This window comes from Peromyscus leucopus, chromosome 4 (assembly GCF_004664715.2).
Source record: "Peromyscus leucopus breed LL Stock chromosome 4, UCI_PerLeu_2.1, whole genome shotgun sequence".
Classification (NCBI taxonomy): Eukaryota; Metazoa; Chordata; class Mammalia; order Rodentia; family Cricetidae; genus Peromyscus; species Peromyscus leucopus.
Genome location: NC_051066.1, coordinates 70,176,746 through 70,191,360, shown reverse-complemented (window position 1 = coordinate 70,191,360; position 14,615 = coordinate 70,176,746). Strand labels below are relative to the sequence as shown.

General features: G+C 43.8%; 1 protein-coding gene across 5 annotated transcripts in view; it reads left to right on the top strand.

Annotated features, from left to right (window-relative positions):
• Window positions 1-14,615, top strand: part of Ttc17 (tetratricopeptide repeat domain 17) — a 105,435-nt gene that overhangs the window by 54,608 nt on the left and 36,212 nt on the right. For all 5 annotated transcript variants that reach the window (XM_028879007.2, XM_028879006.2, XM_028879008.2 and 2 more), the window contains 2 exons: window positions 10,377-10,636; window positions 13,186-13,339. In XM_028879007.2, coding sequence (XP_028734840.1) covers window positions 10,377-10,636; window positions 13,186-13,339 — 414 coding nt within the window. The remainder of the gene's footprint in view (window positions 1-10,376; window positions 10,637-13,185; window positions 13,340-14,615) is intronic.

Genomic DNA, 14,615 nt, shown 5'->3' with positions numbered 1-14,615 from the left:
AGACTTATAATGACCTCTGCAAATGTTTTCCTGGGCTGGGCATGTAGCTTAAATAGTAATGATTGACTAGCATACACAAAGACCTGGGTTTGTTCCCCAGAACTGTATAAACTGGGCATGGAGATTCACATATCAGCTATAGAGGGAGTTCAAGGCCAGCCTGGTATATGTGAGACTGTCTCAAAAAGGGAGAAAGGAAGGAAGGAAGACAGATCCTATACATTTCCAATGTTGCCTCCTCTGTGAAGCATTCACAAAAGTTTTCAAACATTTAAGGAACTTCATCTGCTATGTTTTCCCTACTTTTTACAAAACACATTTTATATATTGAAATTTGTTTGTGTGTCTTGGCTTCTATCAGATTATGAGCTTTCACTAAAAAATTCTTTGTTTTAGATTTATTTTTATGTGTATAGGTGTTTTGTCTTCATGTATGTCTGTTGTACCACATGCGTACAGTCCCTGTAGAAACCAGAAGAGGGCATCAGAACCCCAGGGGTTGCAGAGGCTTGTTGGCTGCCACGTAGGTGCTGGGGAGCAGATCCTCTAGAAGAGCAGCAAGTGTTCTTAACTGCTAAGCCGTCTCCCCAGCTGTTAAGATTTATTTTTACTTATTGTTTCATGTGTTAAGTGTTTTGCATGCATGTATTCATGAACATCACATGCATGCCTGGTGCCCCTGAAGGCCCCTGAAGGCCAGATGAGGACTTTGGATCTCCTTAAACTGGAGTTACAGAAGATTTGTGGGTCATGTGGGTGCTGGGAACTGAACCTAGCTCATCTGCAAAAGCATCAAGTGCTCTTAACAGGTCATCTAACTCTCCAGCCCCGTAAGTTTTTATTTGTTTGTTTTCCCTGAGTCACGGTCTCTCACTGTGTAGCCCTAACTGTTCTAGAACTCTCTATGTAGATCAGGCTGGACTTGAACTCATAGAGATTCACCTGTCTCTTAGCCAAGTGCTGGAATTAAAGATGTGCTCCCAATACCCAGTAAACAGTTGAGTAATAAAAATAAATGTATTTGGGGGTTGCAAAATACATTTTTTAATTATTTGCGTGGGTATGTGCACATAAATGTAGATGCCCACAGAAGCCTGAAGAGGATGCGTATCCTCTGGAGCTTGGAGTAACAGGTGGCTGTGATCCACCTGACATGGTGCTGGGAACTGAACTGACATTTTCTGCATGAGCGCTCTTAACCACCAAGCCTTCTCATCAATACCCAGGTCTTGAACTTTTTACATACCATGTCCAATGTCTGTAAAAAGTATCTTACATTTATTAATTGAATATGGTATTTGCCTTTATGTGGATTGAATTACAATATTTACCAAGTAGGGTTGGTAAGATGGCTGCTGACATGTCTGATGATCTGAGTTTATTCCCGAAACCCACATGGTGCAATGAGAGTACTAACTCCCACAGTTAGCCTTTCACCTCCAAACGCATGGGTGTACACATATGTGTACATATGCACAAACTAAATATTAATACAAAATCTTTTCTCCTACTATTAAATATTTAAAAGCTCCTGTATAGGAGAAGCAAATCAGTCCTCAGGGAGACCACCACTGGTGTGAATGATTGTGTCTTTTCTGCCCTCTGTGACTTTCACTCTTACAGAGTTAGAGAAATAATCAGTTCTATTGCAAAGTATTAGACGTTCAGGAAACTAAATCTCACCTAGCAACTCCCAAGAATTTATCCTTAAACTGTACAGTTTGCTCATTCACATCAGGATGAGTCTTCTCTGATGCCTGGCAATCTCGTGTCTTTTTTGGCACCAGTGCACCCACACAGTTCCATGAACATCCTGAGGTTTCTTGGACTGAGAGTCATCAGAAATGACACTGAGTCACGCTGAGGGTATTTTACCCATTTATAGAAATGGTCCCTATTCCATTTACAACTCTGTAGTATCTGGGATATTTATGACTACGACGTTAGTCATTATTTTTCTCTAAGACAATTCAGAATAAAACTGAACCACAATTTTGCCCCATCTCCCTTTTGTATAACACATCATTGCCTGAGAGAGCAGTCACCTAGCGTTTGTGTATCTTCAGTTCCATTCCCATGTGTTTCTATTCAGCCCCCATACTTAGGATGAGCCATAGTTAACCTGACCGGGGCAGGGAGTTTCTTGGGCCTCTTCAGCATCATGCAGACTTACTCAGACAGATTCCTTTTGTCTCTGATGATTCTGCTCTCAGTGTGAGAGGTGTGAGCACTTTCAGGCACTCACTTTTTTTGACCATGTGTCAATCACCTCCAGTTCTTTTTCTTATCATCTAGGTACCAATAACATGTCCACAGGAGAACAGTTTTCAGTTTACATGTTCCTATCAGTTAGGCTTCCTCTGCTGTAATTATCAGTTGTAACAAGTCCTGCTCTTTACCACAAACATATAATAGTATGTTTTCATAAACAGAGCCAAGCATAGACATTAAAGACATTTTGAGAAGTCTAGTTTAGGGGGAAAGAATTTAAAGAAACACAAATAGTTAAGTCCTCTCTAGTGACTATTAACTGTAACAGTAATTCCTGCCTTTTAGTGGTATATTATAACTTATACAGTATTATGCATCATGTACTAATTTGTGAAATAGATATTATTAAGCCTACCATATAGATGAGCCAGCTAAGGCTCAGGAAAGCTAGACAGCTCCCTCAGATTGTCAGTAGTGGCATATCTAAAATACATATTTAGCCTCCTGATGCATGGGGTCTCATTATTAGTGCACTTCAGAAATAGAGGTTTGATGGATGAGAACATCATTTTTAGTTGGTAAGAATGATCAGAATCGTTTACTAAGAGAAGTACAAAGATGATCTCAGAATAAAGCCAGTCTTGGTCAAAAATGTACATCTGGCCACCTTATACACCAACACACATTTCTCCAGAGATAAAAGAATTTTACTCGTGTATCTTTTCTAAAAAATTTCATTTTGCTAAGAGTGAAGATAATGCCACTTTTTGACATTTTCTTTTTTTTATTTAATTTTTTTTTCATTTTACATACTGACCCCAGGTCCCCCTCCATCCCCTTCCCCTGCTTCCCCCTCACCTCACCCCCAGCTCACCCCTCATCCATTCCTCAGAGGGGGTAAGGCCACCCTTGGGGAGTCAACAAAGTCTGGCATACCAAGTTGAAGCAGGACCAAGCCCCTCCCTGCTGCATCAAGGCTGAGCAAGGTATCCCTCCACAGGGAATGGGCTTCAGAAAGCCAGTTTATGCACCCAGGATAAGTCCTGGTCCCACTACCAGGGGTCCTACAAACAGATCAAGCCACACAACTGTCACCCACATTCAGAGGGCCTAGTTTGGTCCTATGCTGATTGACATTTTCAGATCACTGCTTAGTACTTGTTTCCCTGGTCCACAGATGTTCACTGGCAACCATCACTAGAGAAGGAGGACATAGGGGTTGTAGTCAGAGACACTGCTATCATGACCTACTTCTTCCACCGCTGAGTATTAAACCTTGAGCAGGTCACCTCCCTGAGCCAAAGTCCTTAACACAGGGAAGCACCTGTTGAAGGAGCCCTAATACTGGTGTACCAGCGTCACCTAGGGAAGATTCCATTTGCTTTCCTGGGTTGTCCTGAGTTGTTGCTCCTGGTGTACTGCTCACACAGAAGAAGAAGAAAGAGCGCCGCTGTTTTGTTGTTGTTGTTGTTTCTGCTCAGAACACACCTTGGTGTGAGTGCTTTACTCTAGCTAGGCCCTGCTCTCTGTTTTCCGTCCTGATGTTTTATACCAGTACTCATGTCCTACGTCCCCAGCAGGTCTTCAGCATTGCAGCCTGACTTACAATCAGATCCTGACATTTAAAGAGGACAGCGGAGCGCCAGACAGGACTGCTTAGGGCCTACACTGCTTGCATCCTAATTTGGAGCCAAGTTAGTCTGTGTCCTGTGTATGGTCTCATTGTTTTTTTTTTTTTTTTTTTTTTCTGTTTGTTTGTTTGTTTGTTTTTTGGGGTTTTTTTTATTTTATTTTACAATACTATTCAGTTCTACATAACAGCCACAGATTTCCTTGTTCTTCCCCTTCCTGACCCCCTCCCCCTCCCCCCCAGCCTTCCCCCCTTTCCCACCACCTCCAGATCAAGGCCACCCCCGAGGACTGAGATCGACCTGATAGACTCAGTCTAGGCAGGTCCAGTCCCCTCCTCCCAGATTGAGCCAAGCGTCCCTGTATAAGTCCCAGGTTTCAAACAGCTATCTCATGCAGCGAGCCCAGGACCTGGTACCACTGCCTAGATGCCTCCCAAACAGATCAAGCCAATCAACTGTCTCACCTATTCAGAGGGCCTGATCCAGTTGGGGGCCCCTCAGCCTTTGGTTCATAGTTCATGTGTTTCCATTCGTTTGGCTATTTGTCCCTGTGCTTTATCCAACCTGGTTTCAACAATTCTCACTCATATAAACCCTCCTCTTTCTCGCTAATTAGACTCCCAGTGCTCCACCCGGGGCCTAACCATGGATGTTTGCATCCAGATTCCTCAGTACTTGAATGGGGTTTCTGGCACAACTGTTAGGGTATTTGGCCATCCCATCACCAGAGTAGGTCAGTCCCGGCTGTCTCTCGGCCATTGCCAGCAGTCTTTTGTGGGGGTATCTTTGTGGATTTCTGTGGGCCTCTTTAGCACTTTGTTTCTTCCTTTTCTCATGTGGTCTTCATTTACCATGGTCTCCTATTCCTTGTTCTCCCTCTCTGTTCTTGATCCAGCTGGGATCTCCCGCTCTCTTTCCCTCGACCCTCACCGTTCATTGCTCCCACTCATGTCCAGGCTGTTCATGTAGATTTCATCCATTTCTCTGTCATTGGGTGATCCCCGTGTCTTTCTTGGGGTCCCGTTTTCCAGGTAGCCTCACTGGTGATGTGAGTAGCAGTCCAGTCATCCTTTTTCCACATCTAGTATCTTCCTATGAGTGAGTACATACCATATTTGTCTTTCTGAGTCTGGGTTACCTCACTCAGGATGATTTTTTTAGATCCATCCATTTGCCTGCAAACCTCATGATGTCATTGTTTTTCTCTGCTGAGTAGTATTCCATTGTGTATATGTGCCACAATTTATTTATCCATTCTTCAGTTGAAGGACATCTAGGTTGTTTCCAGGTTTTGGCTATTACAAACAATGCTGATATAAACATAGTTGAGCAAGTGCTCTTGTGGTATGATTGAGCATTTCTTGGGTATATGCCCAAGAGTGGTATAGCTATATCTTGGGAGAGATGGCTCAGTTGTTAAAGGCTAGGCTCACAACCAAAAATATAAGAGTATGGTCTCATTATTAAAGGTGAATATACTCTGCTGGCCTTCATGGTGTTCACCTGTAATCCCAGTATTGAGAAGCCGAGGCCGAAAGGAGCTTGAGTTTGAGGCCAGTTCAGGATGTGTAGCAAGTTGAAAGCCAGAGTGGATGGCATGACAGCTCCTGTCTTCAGACAGACCAGTTCAGTTTTGGTTCTTCATGTGCTAGTACTTACCGCTCTGACCAGACCAGAGAGATGTTTCCAGTCAGGCCTGAAGTGTCTGACCCTCATTCAAACATTGCCTTAGGCTGTTTACTGGCCATGTGCTTTTTGTGAATCTAGTACACATCTTTCTAACTTTCGCTCCTTAAAATGCTCTCGCAGCCCCTCTTCTGGAACTGTAAATGCAGTTTCTTACCTCACAAAAGACAGTCACGTGTTTGTGTTCCCGGTCTGGTGCTCCACTCCCTCCATAGTGCCCCAGCAAGTCATCCACTGGCTTCGGTGGCTTCCTTGGGCGTCTGGACTCCATCTCTCCTTGATGATCCATTCCATTGTTCATCAATTCCAACCTTTCTAACGCTGAACTGCAACGCAAGCTTCCCCTTGTGAGGCCCGTGGTCTTGTTTCCTGTTACTGTGGTGCTGTCCTAGCTTGAAGGGAGTTATTCCTGCCCACTCCGCTCCTCCATGGCAGTCAGTGTGCTTATTTCCTTCAGCAGCTCTTCTGAGGCTGCGGCTCCTGGTCTCATTGCCATCGTCAGAACAGCCGCACTGGGATTTGCCAGTCTTCCTGGCAAAGCTCAGCTGATTGTTTCTGAGCCGCACGTCAGCTGCCACTCTCAACACTGTGGCAGCCTCAGTCCCCTGTCCCTCGTTGAACATGCTCGCGGACTTGCACTCTCTTAGCATAGTCTCCTTTAGAATCTCTTAAGCTGAGCTCCCCACCCTTAAGCCTGAATGCCCATGTGGTTTTGGAACATTGAGAAATTGTACGAAGCTGTTTTCATTTCAGTTGGGGCACATACCATCATCTGCATTCTCAGCCCCTCTACTCTCTGTGATTCTTGACAGAATACCTAACATGGCTGAAACTCAGTGTGAACCCATGTGACCCTCACTGTGGGTACTCATGTTCTCTTCAGCGTCACAATATTTATCCTCCATTTCCCATGTGAAAATAATGCCTGGTAAAGAAGATGAAGGAAAACTGGAGGCGTGGGTGTCAGCCTCTGTTTCAGTTTCTATCACACCATCTGCCCCACGGGCTGCAAGCCTAGAGTCTACTCCTACTGCTTGCTGCCAGCGTTATTTCCAATCTGAGATTCCTCTCCAATCCAGAGCTGTCACCATATGGAAGGAAGGCTGTATTGCCAGCTACAGCGGACATTTGTACAGGACAGTGAGTGCTCTACGTGGGGCAGCGTCTGCAGACCAGTCCTGCCTTCCATTCTAATGCTTAAGTTCCATGGCTTATGATAGCCCAGCCCTCTTCACAGTGCTGTGCACCAGCAGCAAATGTTGGAATAAGTCACCTGATAAATGCCTTAAACTTTAATTCTGCCCTATTACCCTTGCCTAATTCCACTTCTGTAAGCAGAATTCTGTTTTCAAACTCAGGTGGAAACTGACATCCACCTCATATAGAACCCTGCAATTCACAGGAGACTTTAAAGTCTTGAACTCATCTTTAAACCCACCCTGTTTTTCTCCAAAGTTCTTTTGCAGTCCCAAAGGCAGCAGCTTCCTTTGTTCCATGAAATGCCATTCTAGTCCCATGTTCTGTCCTTTCTTGTCCTTCACCACCCACGCCTTCACCAGCTGACCTGGGCCCTCACCATCCTCATGGCTTTCACATACTTCATTATTAGTCTGCCTAAGGAACAGGAGGTTCCTTTGCTAGGAACCTCTCTTCCAGACCCCACCAGAGAGTCTTAACATCACCAGCTTCCCTCTAATTGTCCTTGCTGATTGCCTATCCACATGCTGTATTCCAATGAACTTGTCATTAGTAGCACCTTGGTACATGTCTTCCTGTGTTCCTGCATGCATACCTACTTTGGTCCATGAGTACCTGAGCCAATGCACATACGCTTTTTAGAAAGTTTCCCCCAGGCTGCTTCTCTGTCCAAACCCTGCTGCAATTCTGCTTTTCTCTGGGAAGCACTGTGTGATTGCATTCAGATCATTTTGTCTCATGAAAAATTTTAATTGTCTCAAACATGTATAGCTTTGTGTTTCTGAGTTTATTATTGCTTGGTTATATTTAATTTGACAGAGTCAAAATCTTCATGTGCTTTTTGCCCCTATCAAAATAATTTATGGCAGAGACAGACACATGCATAGGAAAAGCTAAATAAATAAACACTGGTTTCCCTCACCCACAGCATTTGTGAACCACCCATCTGAGAAGTAAACATAAACAATGTATGTGTTTAGTGCTGTTGCCTAAGAATTGCTGTCACCCTGGTTCAGACACCCTTTGGAATAGATGCTAGCAGCAGAAGCCTGAAGCAATTCCAGGGCCTTTCTTCACTTGAATACTGGCTACCATTGTGAAATGCTCTCTCTCTGATACATTCAAATTATGCATTTGTATAATACTATGTGTGTCCATAGCCATGTGATTGAAGTATTGGGAAGAGATAACCATGAAAACTTAGACATTTTGCAGGTAAACAGCATGGATGCTTTCACATAATAGCCAGTACTGAAAGAAGGTAAGAGTTCTGAGCCACAGCCTATGTCCTAGTTGGGGTTTTCATTGCTGTGTTAAGCACTGTGACCAAAAGCAAAGTGTATTTCACATTACAGCTCACCGTCCATCATGAAGGGAGATCAAGGCAGGAACCTTGGGGCAAAAACTGAAGCAGAGGCCATGGAAAAGCGTCGCTTACTGGCTTGCTCTCCATGGCTTGTTCAGCCTGCCTTCTTAGGGGTGGCACCAACCCACTTTGTATTAGCTGGGCCCTCCACATCAATTATTTATCAAGAAAATATCCCACACACTTGCCTACAGGCTAATCTGATAGAGGCATTTTTTTTAACCAGGGTTTCCAGAAAATTCCAGCTTGTGTTAAGTTTACAAGAAAAAAAAAAAAAAAACCAGCAGAGCGCCTCCTTATGCAGTCTAACTATATGTTTAGAAAGCAGTCAGTAGTCTGCCTTTGGCCAAAGCCACATTGTATAAGCCCATATGTTTTGCTGGATGAAATTTATCAAAGAGTCTTTCCTGTCTCAGAATGGGGTGAAGGAATCCTTTGGGAGCCATAGGAGGAGAAAGAAAAAGAACCTGGAAATCAGACAAGGAGCAAGTAGAGACAGCTCTGACAACTTAGTCGCCAGGCAGCTCTTCCGTATACATTGCTTTGGGGGTTCCCAGGGGGAGCTCTCTCCAGCTGTTTTCCTGGCTAATATGAAGCCTAATATGTTGCTTGCCGTTCAGCTGGCTGAGCCCCAGACTCTCGTTATGTGACCACTGACAAGGGAAACCATGGAGTTTAACGTCTTCAGTTGCCGGCAGGACAGGGCAAGATGGGAACAGCAGATCCTCAGAAACATCATAGGTCACATTGCTCTGAACTCCCATTACTCTTCCACAGCTGCTGGGGTCTGCTGTGTGCTGGGCCCAGGGTTGAACATTAGGAATACCATAGCAGATAGATAGAGACCTAAAATTAGATCCTTGTTGGCCTATATTTATATCCCTGGCCATGTATTCTGTTCAGTATTTGTTCAGTATTCTGAAGAAGGGGCTTTACCCTAGATCCTTTCGCAGGATGACCATAACCATAAAAAGTTAGAGCAAAAAGCAGTTGGCTTAGGAAACCTAAGAGGAATTTACTTGAAATGACAGCAATAGGGTTTATAGTCACGGGATCATAAATAGAGCCTTCCAGATTTCTCAAGGAAGAATCACAGCTTGACCTCAGGCTTTCCTGTGTTCCACAGTAAAAGTTGGAAAGAGGGTAGAGGGTAACACCACTGGCCTTGTGCAAATTTGTCTTCATCTGTGGCCATCAGTCATGTTTCTCAATCTAGCCCCTCCCCACCAAGAAACTACTAACATGCTGTTATGTTACTACTGTCTGGTTGTGTGTATGTGAGTCCTAACACTGGCCTTATTAACACGATGTTCTTAATCTCTGAAAAAGCTGGAATTGCCAGCTGAAGGAATAATGAACTGGCAGAGGCTGTCAGGCCAGTGTTCTCATGTTAACCAGTGGGTACGTGTTGTAAAAGGAGACATTTTTGCTCTTTGTTTTTGTACCCTATCCACTTCTGGAAGGGATGAGACATGACATTTATGAAGCACACAGTATAAGGCCCAGCAGTTAATTCAAAATAGGTAGCGAAGATTAAGTAGTAAACAATTTAGCAAAGGAAAAAAATTTATGTTAAGAAACAGAATGATCATTTCTGAGTATCCTCATAGCCTAAGCATATGGTGGAACTTAATGGTTGTAAGCTTCATGGGAAAATAAGACAAACATTCTAGATTCTTGAGAGAAAATTTTTGCTAGCATATTCCACTGAGAGCCACTGTGGGAGTCCTTAAATACTTGAGCAACATAAATAACCATTTTAAAGAAATTAAACTAGCATATGGCTATTTTTATAATAATAACTACTGAAAATGGAAGCCTTCATGTAGAATTAGTATTTTACTACAAAATCATTGTTCAGACAATTAAGCAAGCAATGTGCACTGGGCACATAACTGTTTCATGGTAACTGAATAAACTTGAAAAGACCTACATGTCCAATAAATAACAGAATAAACATCATCTTTGCCATCTGTGTTTTGTGTATAGAGCAAGTGATCTTTCACAACAAATAATGTGTGCCACAGCTGTCCTCTCACTGGTAACACCATCCCTGGCTCCTGCCTGTGGTTCCCGCCATTGCTTTCTGGCAGGGTTTTGGCAAAGGCTAAATGGCAGAGATGGTACTCTGTTGTGAGGTTTGAAGATGCTGAGTGGTGTTCTATAAAGGGACACTGTAGCTGTGCTTCTAAGCAGAGCCAAAATGTCCCCAAAATCAAGGTTTGAGTCACTCAGTACTTGAATCAGCACTGTGAAACTTGACAGCACGACCCCTTGAATTGCAGGCACAGTGGTTGAGGAGAGCAATGGTTCTGACGAGGTGGAGAAGTCAGATGAAACCAAGATGTCAGAAGAGATACTGGCTTTGGTGGATGAGTTTCAGCAGGCCTGGCCTCTGGAAGGCTTTGGAGGAACACTAGAAATGAAGGGGCGGCGTCTGGACCTGCAGGGAATACGGGTACTGAAGAAAGGCCCCCAGGATGGAGTAGCCAAGAGCTCTTGTTATGGCGACTGCAGAAGTGAAGATGATGAAGCAACAGAATGGGTAAGAACTGGCAGCGCAGAGCGGAGGAGAGGCCGGCAGGCAAGCCCGGGAGCCTGAGTTCAGTCCCGAAGCCCATAGAAAGCCAGGCACAGTGGCGTGTGCTTGTGATGCCAGCACTGGGAGGCAAAGGCAGGAGACTCTCTGGCTTGCTGGCCAGCTGGTCTAGCCTTACCAGGAACTCCAAGCCAAGACCCCATTTCAAAAACAAGATAGACCGCTCTGACCTCCTCACCCATGCATACCAGTGTGTACATAAACACACACTTGAATATACAGACACACATATACTTCCACACAGCCACAAACACATACTTATACAGAGTTCACCATCTCAGTCCTCATAAAGTGCATCCAAGTCTTTGGGGGACACCTAATATGCAGGTGTGAAGGTTTTGGGGTATGTGGCTCTACTGTACTCCACATTCCAGGACACTGTTCACACTGGAATTTTCCAGGAAGCATTTCACTTATATAAGCATTACTGACTTCCAGGAGGTGAGAGGAAGTGGGATGGGTATAAAGTACCCTCAAAGCCACAGACTTGGGACAGATGGGGTACTTCTTTTTAGAGTCTATGTACTCGTCAAGACCAGGTTCTTTTGTACATTTCACTACCAATTTTTCATTTAGATCTTTAAAATTAAACTTAGCCAGATGCAGTCTACACCTGTAATCTCAGCACTCAGTAAGCTGAAGCAGGAGGATGATGTGAGCCCAAGAATTCAAAACTAGCCTGGGCAACAGAGTAAGATTGTTCAGACTACTACTACTAATAACAACACCAACAATAAGCTTAAGGAAAAACTTAACAGGACTGGATTTTGGAATATTTTTCCTTTTCAAACTATATATTTAAATTTTTTAATTGGAAACTAGGGGAATATCTCAATGTATAGAAGCACTCTATTCTAGTGCACTCATGAACCCTGCCGCTCATCTCAAGTACTAGCCAGCCACAGTAGCAGAAATGTCTTGTCCCAGCATTCCCACAGGGAGAAGGAAGCAGAGACAGGAGCAGCCCCAGAAGCCCTCAGGCCAGCTAGCCTAGGCTACACAACAGTGAAGAGACCCTGCCCCAAACTGGGTGGCAAGTACCAAACCTGGAAGGTTGTCTTCTGCTCCCTACACAAGAGCCTTGCCATTCTTGACTTGACCCCACACACACACAGACACAAATGAGCGCACATATACTCACATCTCTCACACACACAGAATTGAGCCATAATAATTATACATATTTATGGGGTAAGTATATATAAACATATTTGTATCTCCAGTGGATATTTCCACGTGTATACAGTGATCAAATCAGGGTAATTAGTGTATCTATCCAGTTATTCCTTTTACTGTGTATTCTTTGAGAATTTCCTATGTATCTATCTTGATCGTATTTACCCCCACTAACTCCTGTAGGACCCACCACTCTCACCCTTTTTTTCCTTATAACCCACCCAGTCCCGTGTGGGTACACATACAGTAATGAGTATGGCACCACCCACTGGAATGTGTTGAATCCCTGTGGTGCCACACCTTTAACAAAAACTGACTCTTCCTCCCTCAGAAGGAAGGTTGTGAGCCCTTCCGCTCATCCTAGCTGGGAAGTTGGCTGGGTTGGTCTCTATGAAGGGAACTGCAGCTTCTCTGAGTGTATGATATAGTGGACCTGCCATCTCCAGAAGACCTTGTTTTGCTCCAGCTCTCCCTGACCTCTGGCTCTTAGTCCTTCAGCCCTCTCTTCCTCACTTGTCCTGAGCCTTGTGAGGAGAGGCTGTGATAGAGCTGTCCACTGTGGTGAGGACTCCTTGTGAGGAGAGGCTGTGATAGAGCTGTCCACTGTGGTGAGCACTCCTTGTGAGGAGAGGCTGTGATAGAGCTGTCCACTGTGGTGAGCACTCCTTGTGAGGAGAGGCTGTGATGGAGCTGTCCACTGTGGTGAGCACTCCTTGTGTCTTGGCCAGTTCTTAGTTTCTGAGTTAACCACCATTCACTCAGCACACAAAGTCCTCTGATTCGGTCTGAGAACTGCACTAATCAGTGGGTATAAAGATAGAAATTTCAAAGGCATTTGATACTGTATCCATTTAGCAGAATAATAGTAATGGGTTCCTCCCACCCTACCCCCAGGAATCATGGGTTCTTAGTCAGATTTACAGCACAGGTATTCATTCTCTCCTGTGGAGCAGATCTTAAATCGAGTCAGATAGCAATTGGTTATCCCTGTATTATCCATGACAATACTGCACACATGAGCATATCTTGCCATGCAGGTTGTTATTCACAGCTGAATAAAACCATCAATGACGTTTTTCTTCTAATAACCTGCGTAGCACCTTCTGGTGCTATGAAAGAGAGCCAGTGGGAGGAAGGTTCCCGGCAGTGCCAACTTGATTTTTCCATGTCCTCTGATCAAAGGGTGGGGGGATCTTCAGAAATAGAATCTTATCACCAAGTTCTGGTGGACTGGGTTATCCTTAAAGCCCCTGAAATCTATAGTGAGCGACAGACTCACTCATTGTCTCATTTGTCTCTAACGTGTTTTTGATTCCCAGATCACATTCCAGGTCAAACGTGTAAAGAAACCCAAAGGGGATCAGAAGAAACCTCCTGCGAAAAAGGTAGAGTCCAATCAGGCAGAAAATGGACAGCGTTACCAAGCCAACTTAGAGATCACTGGCCCAAAGGTGGCGTCTCCTGGACCCCAAGGTAAGTGAGAATGTCTCAGATCTCATTCTTCTTCCCCATCACTGATTCTCTCATAAGGGATGTGTTTTGTGACTTAGAGCATTCAGATTAGAAGATGAAAGGACCATATCAGTCACTGGGATAAGAAATGTTTTCAGACTTTGGTTTTTAACCATTAACTATTTGGGTTAAAGGTCACTATCATACACCCAGGTGACTTTTTTCCCCCAGCAATTAAATGGTGGTGATAGAATTCCTCTTTTAAAATGTCATATCCCTTTTTAAAGAAATATTTTTACTATCTTAGACTGAAAGTTCGATTCATTAAAATTTGTCTTATTTAACTTATTTAGATAAAAGTGCTGTTGAAAGCAGAGGGCAGTCGTAGAATATATAGAATAGAGTCCATAGAACGTATAGAATAGAATAGGTTATCCAAACCTGGGGTGCACTTTAATAAGGTATGCACACAGCACTACCAGTGTGACAAAATGTCCAGTCAGTCGCAGCCATGGAACAGCAAACATTAACAATTAAAATTTTTGCTAAGATTGTCTCTAAATGTGTAGTACACAGTGAAAATTAACTGAGCAAATCTGAGGTTAGTTTGACAAGATGAATCAGAGAAATTTAGAACATAACAGTAATTCTTCTGTTAATGCACTTTAGGAAAGTTGCCTTGTAGACACCAAAGACATGTGCACAGAGATGTTGATTACAGGGGGCTCCTTATCATAGTAACAGCTGATACGCAGCCTAAATACTGCACTTTCCTCACTAGGCTACGGCATGTCTGGCATATGCTGTACAACAAAGAGACAACACAGCAGATGAGTAAAGACAGTTTATGAATGACATAAGGATGTTCCCATCCTGCGAGTTAAACACGCTGTTTTATCAACTGTATTTTCCCCACATTTCAGTAGCTCTGATACATGAGATACATATCACAGCTGACTGTATGTGATAGTTGGCAGGATTTTTCTGTCATAAATTGTCTGAAGTAGTCCATCCCGTGAAGTTGATGGCCTCTTAGATCGGCTACCCTTGGCCTAGCAAGCAAGCATGTAGAAACGGGTAGAGAAGCAGGTGACCACAGCACTACAGATGCTCTCTGTGGGTCCTAAGAAGCTCTAGGTCATCTGTATTTTCTTCTTTGTGGCCTTTCCATTTTATAGATATTTTCTAATGATCCAATATTACTTTAAAGAAGCCAAAGGCTTCTTACAAAGGGGATTTTAAAGCCAGCGTGGCTGAGATTATATGAGAGCATCTCAGCAGGTGTGTGCTTGCCTGT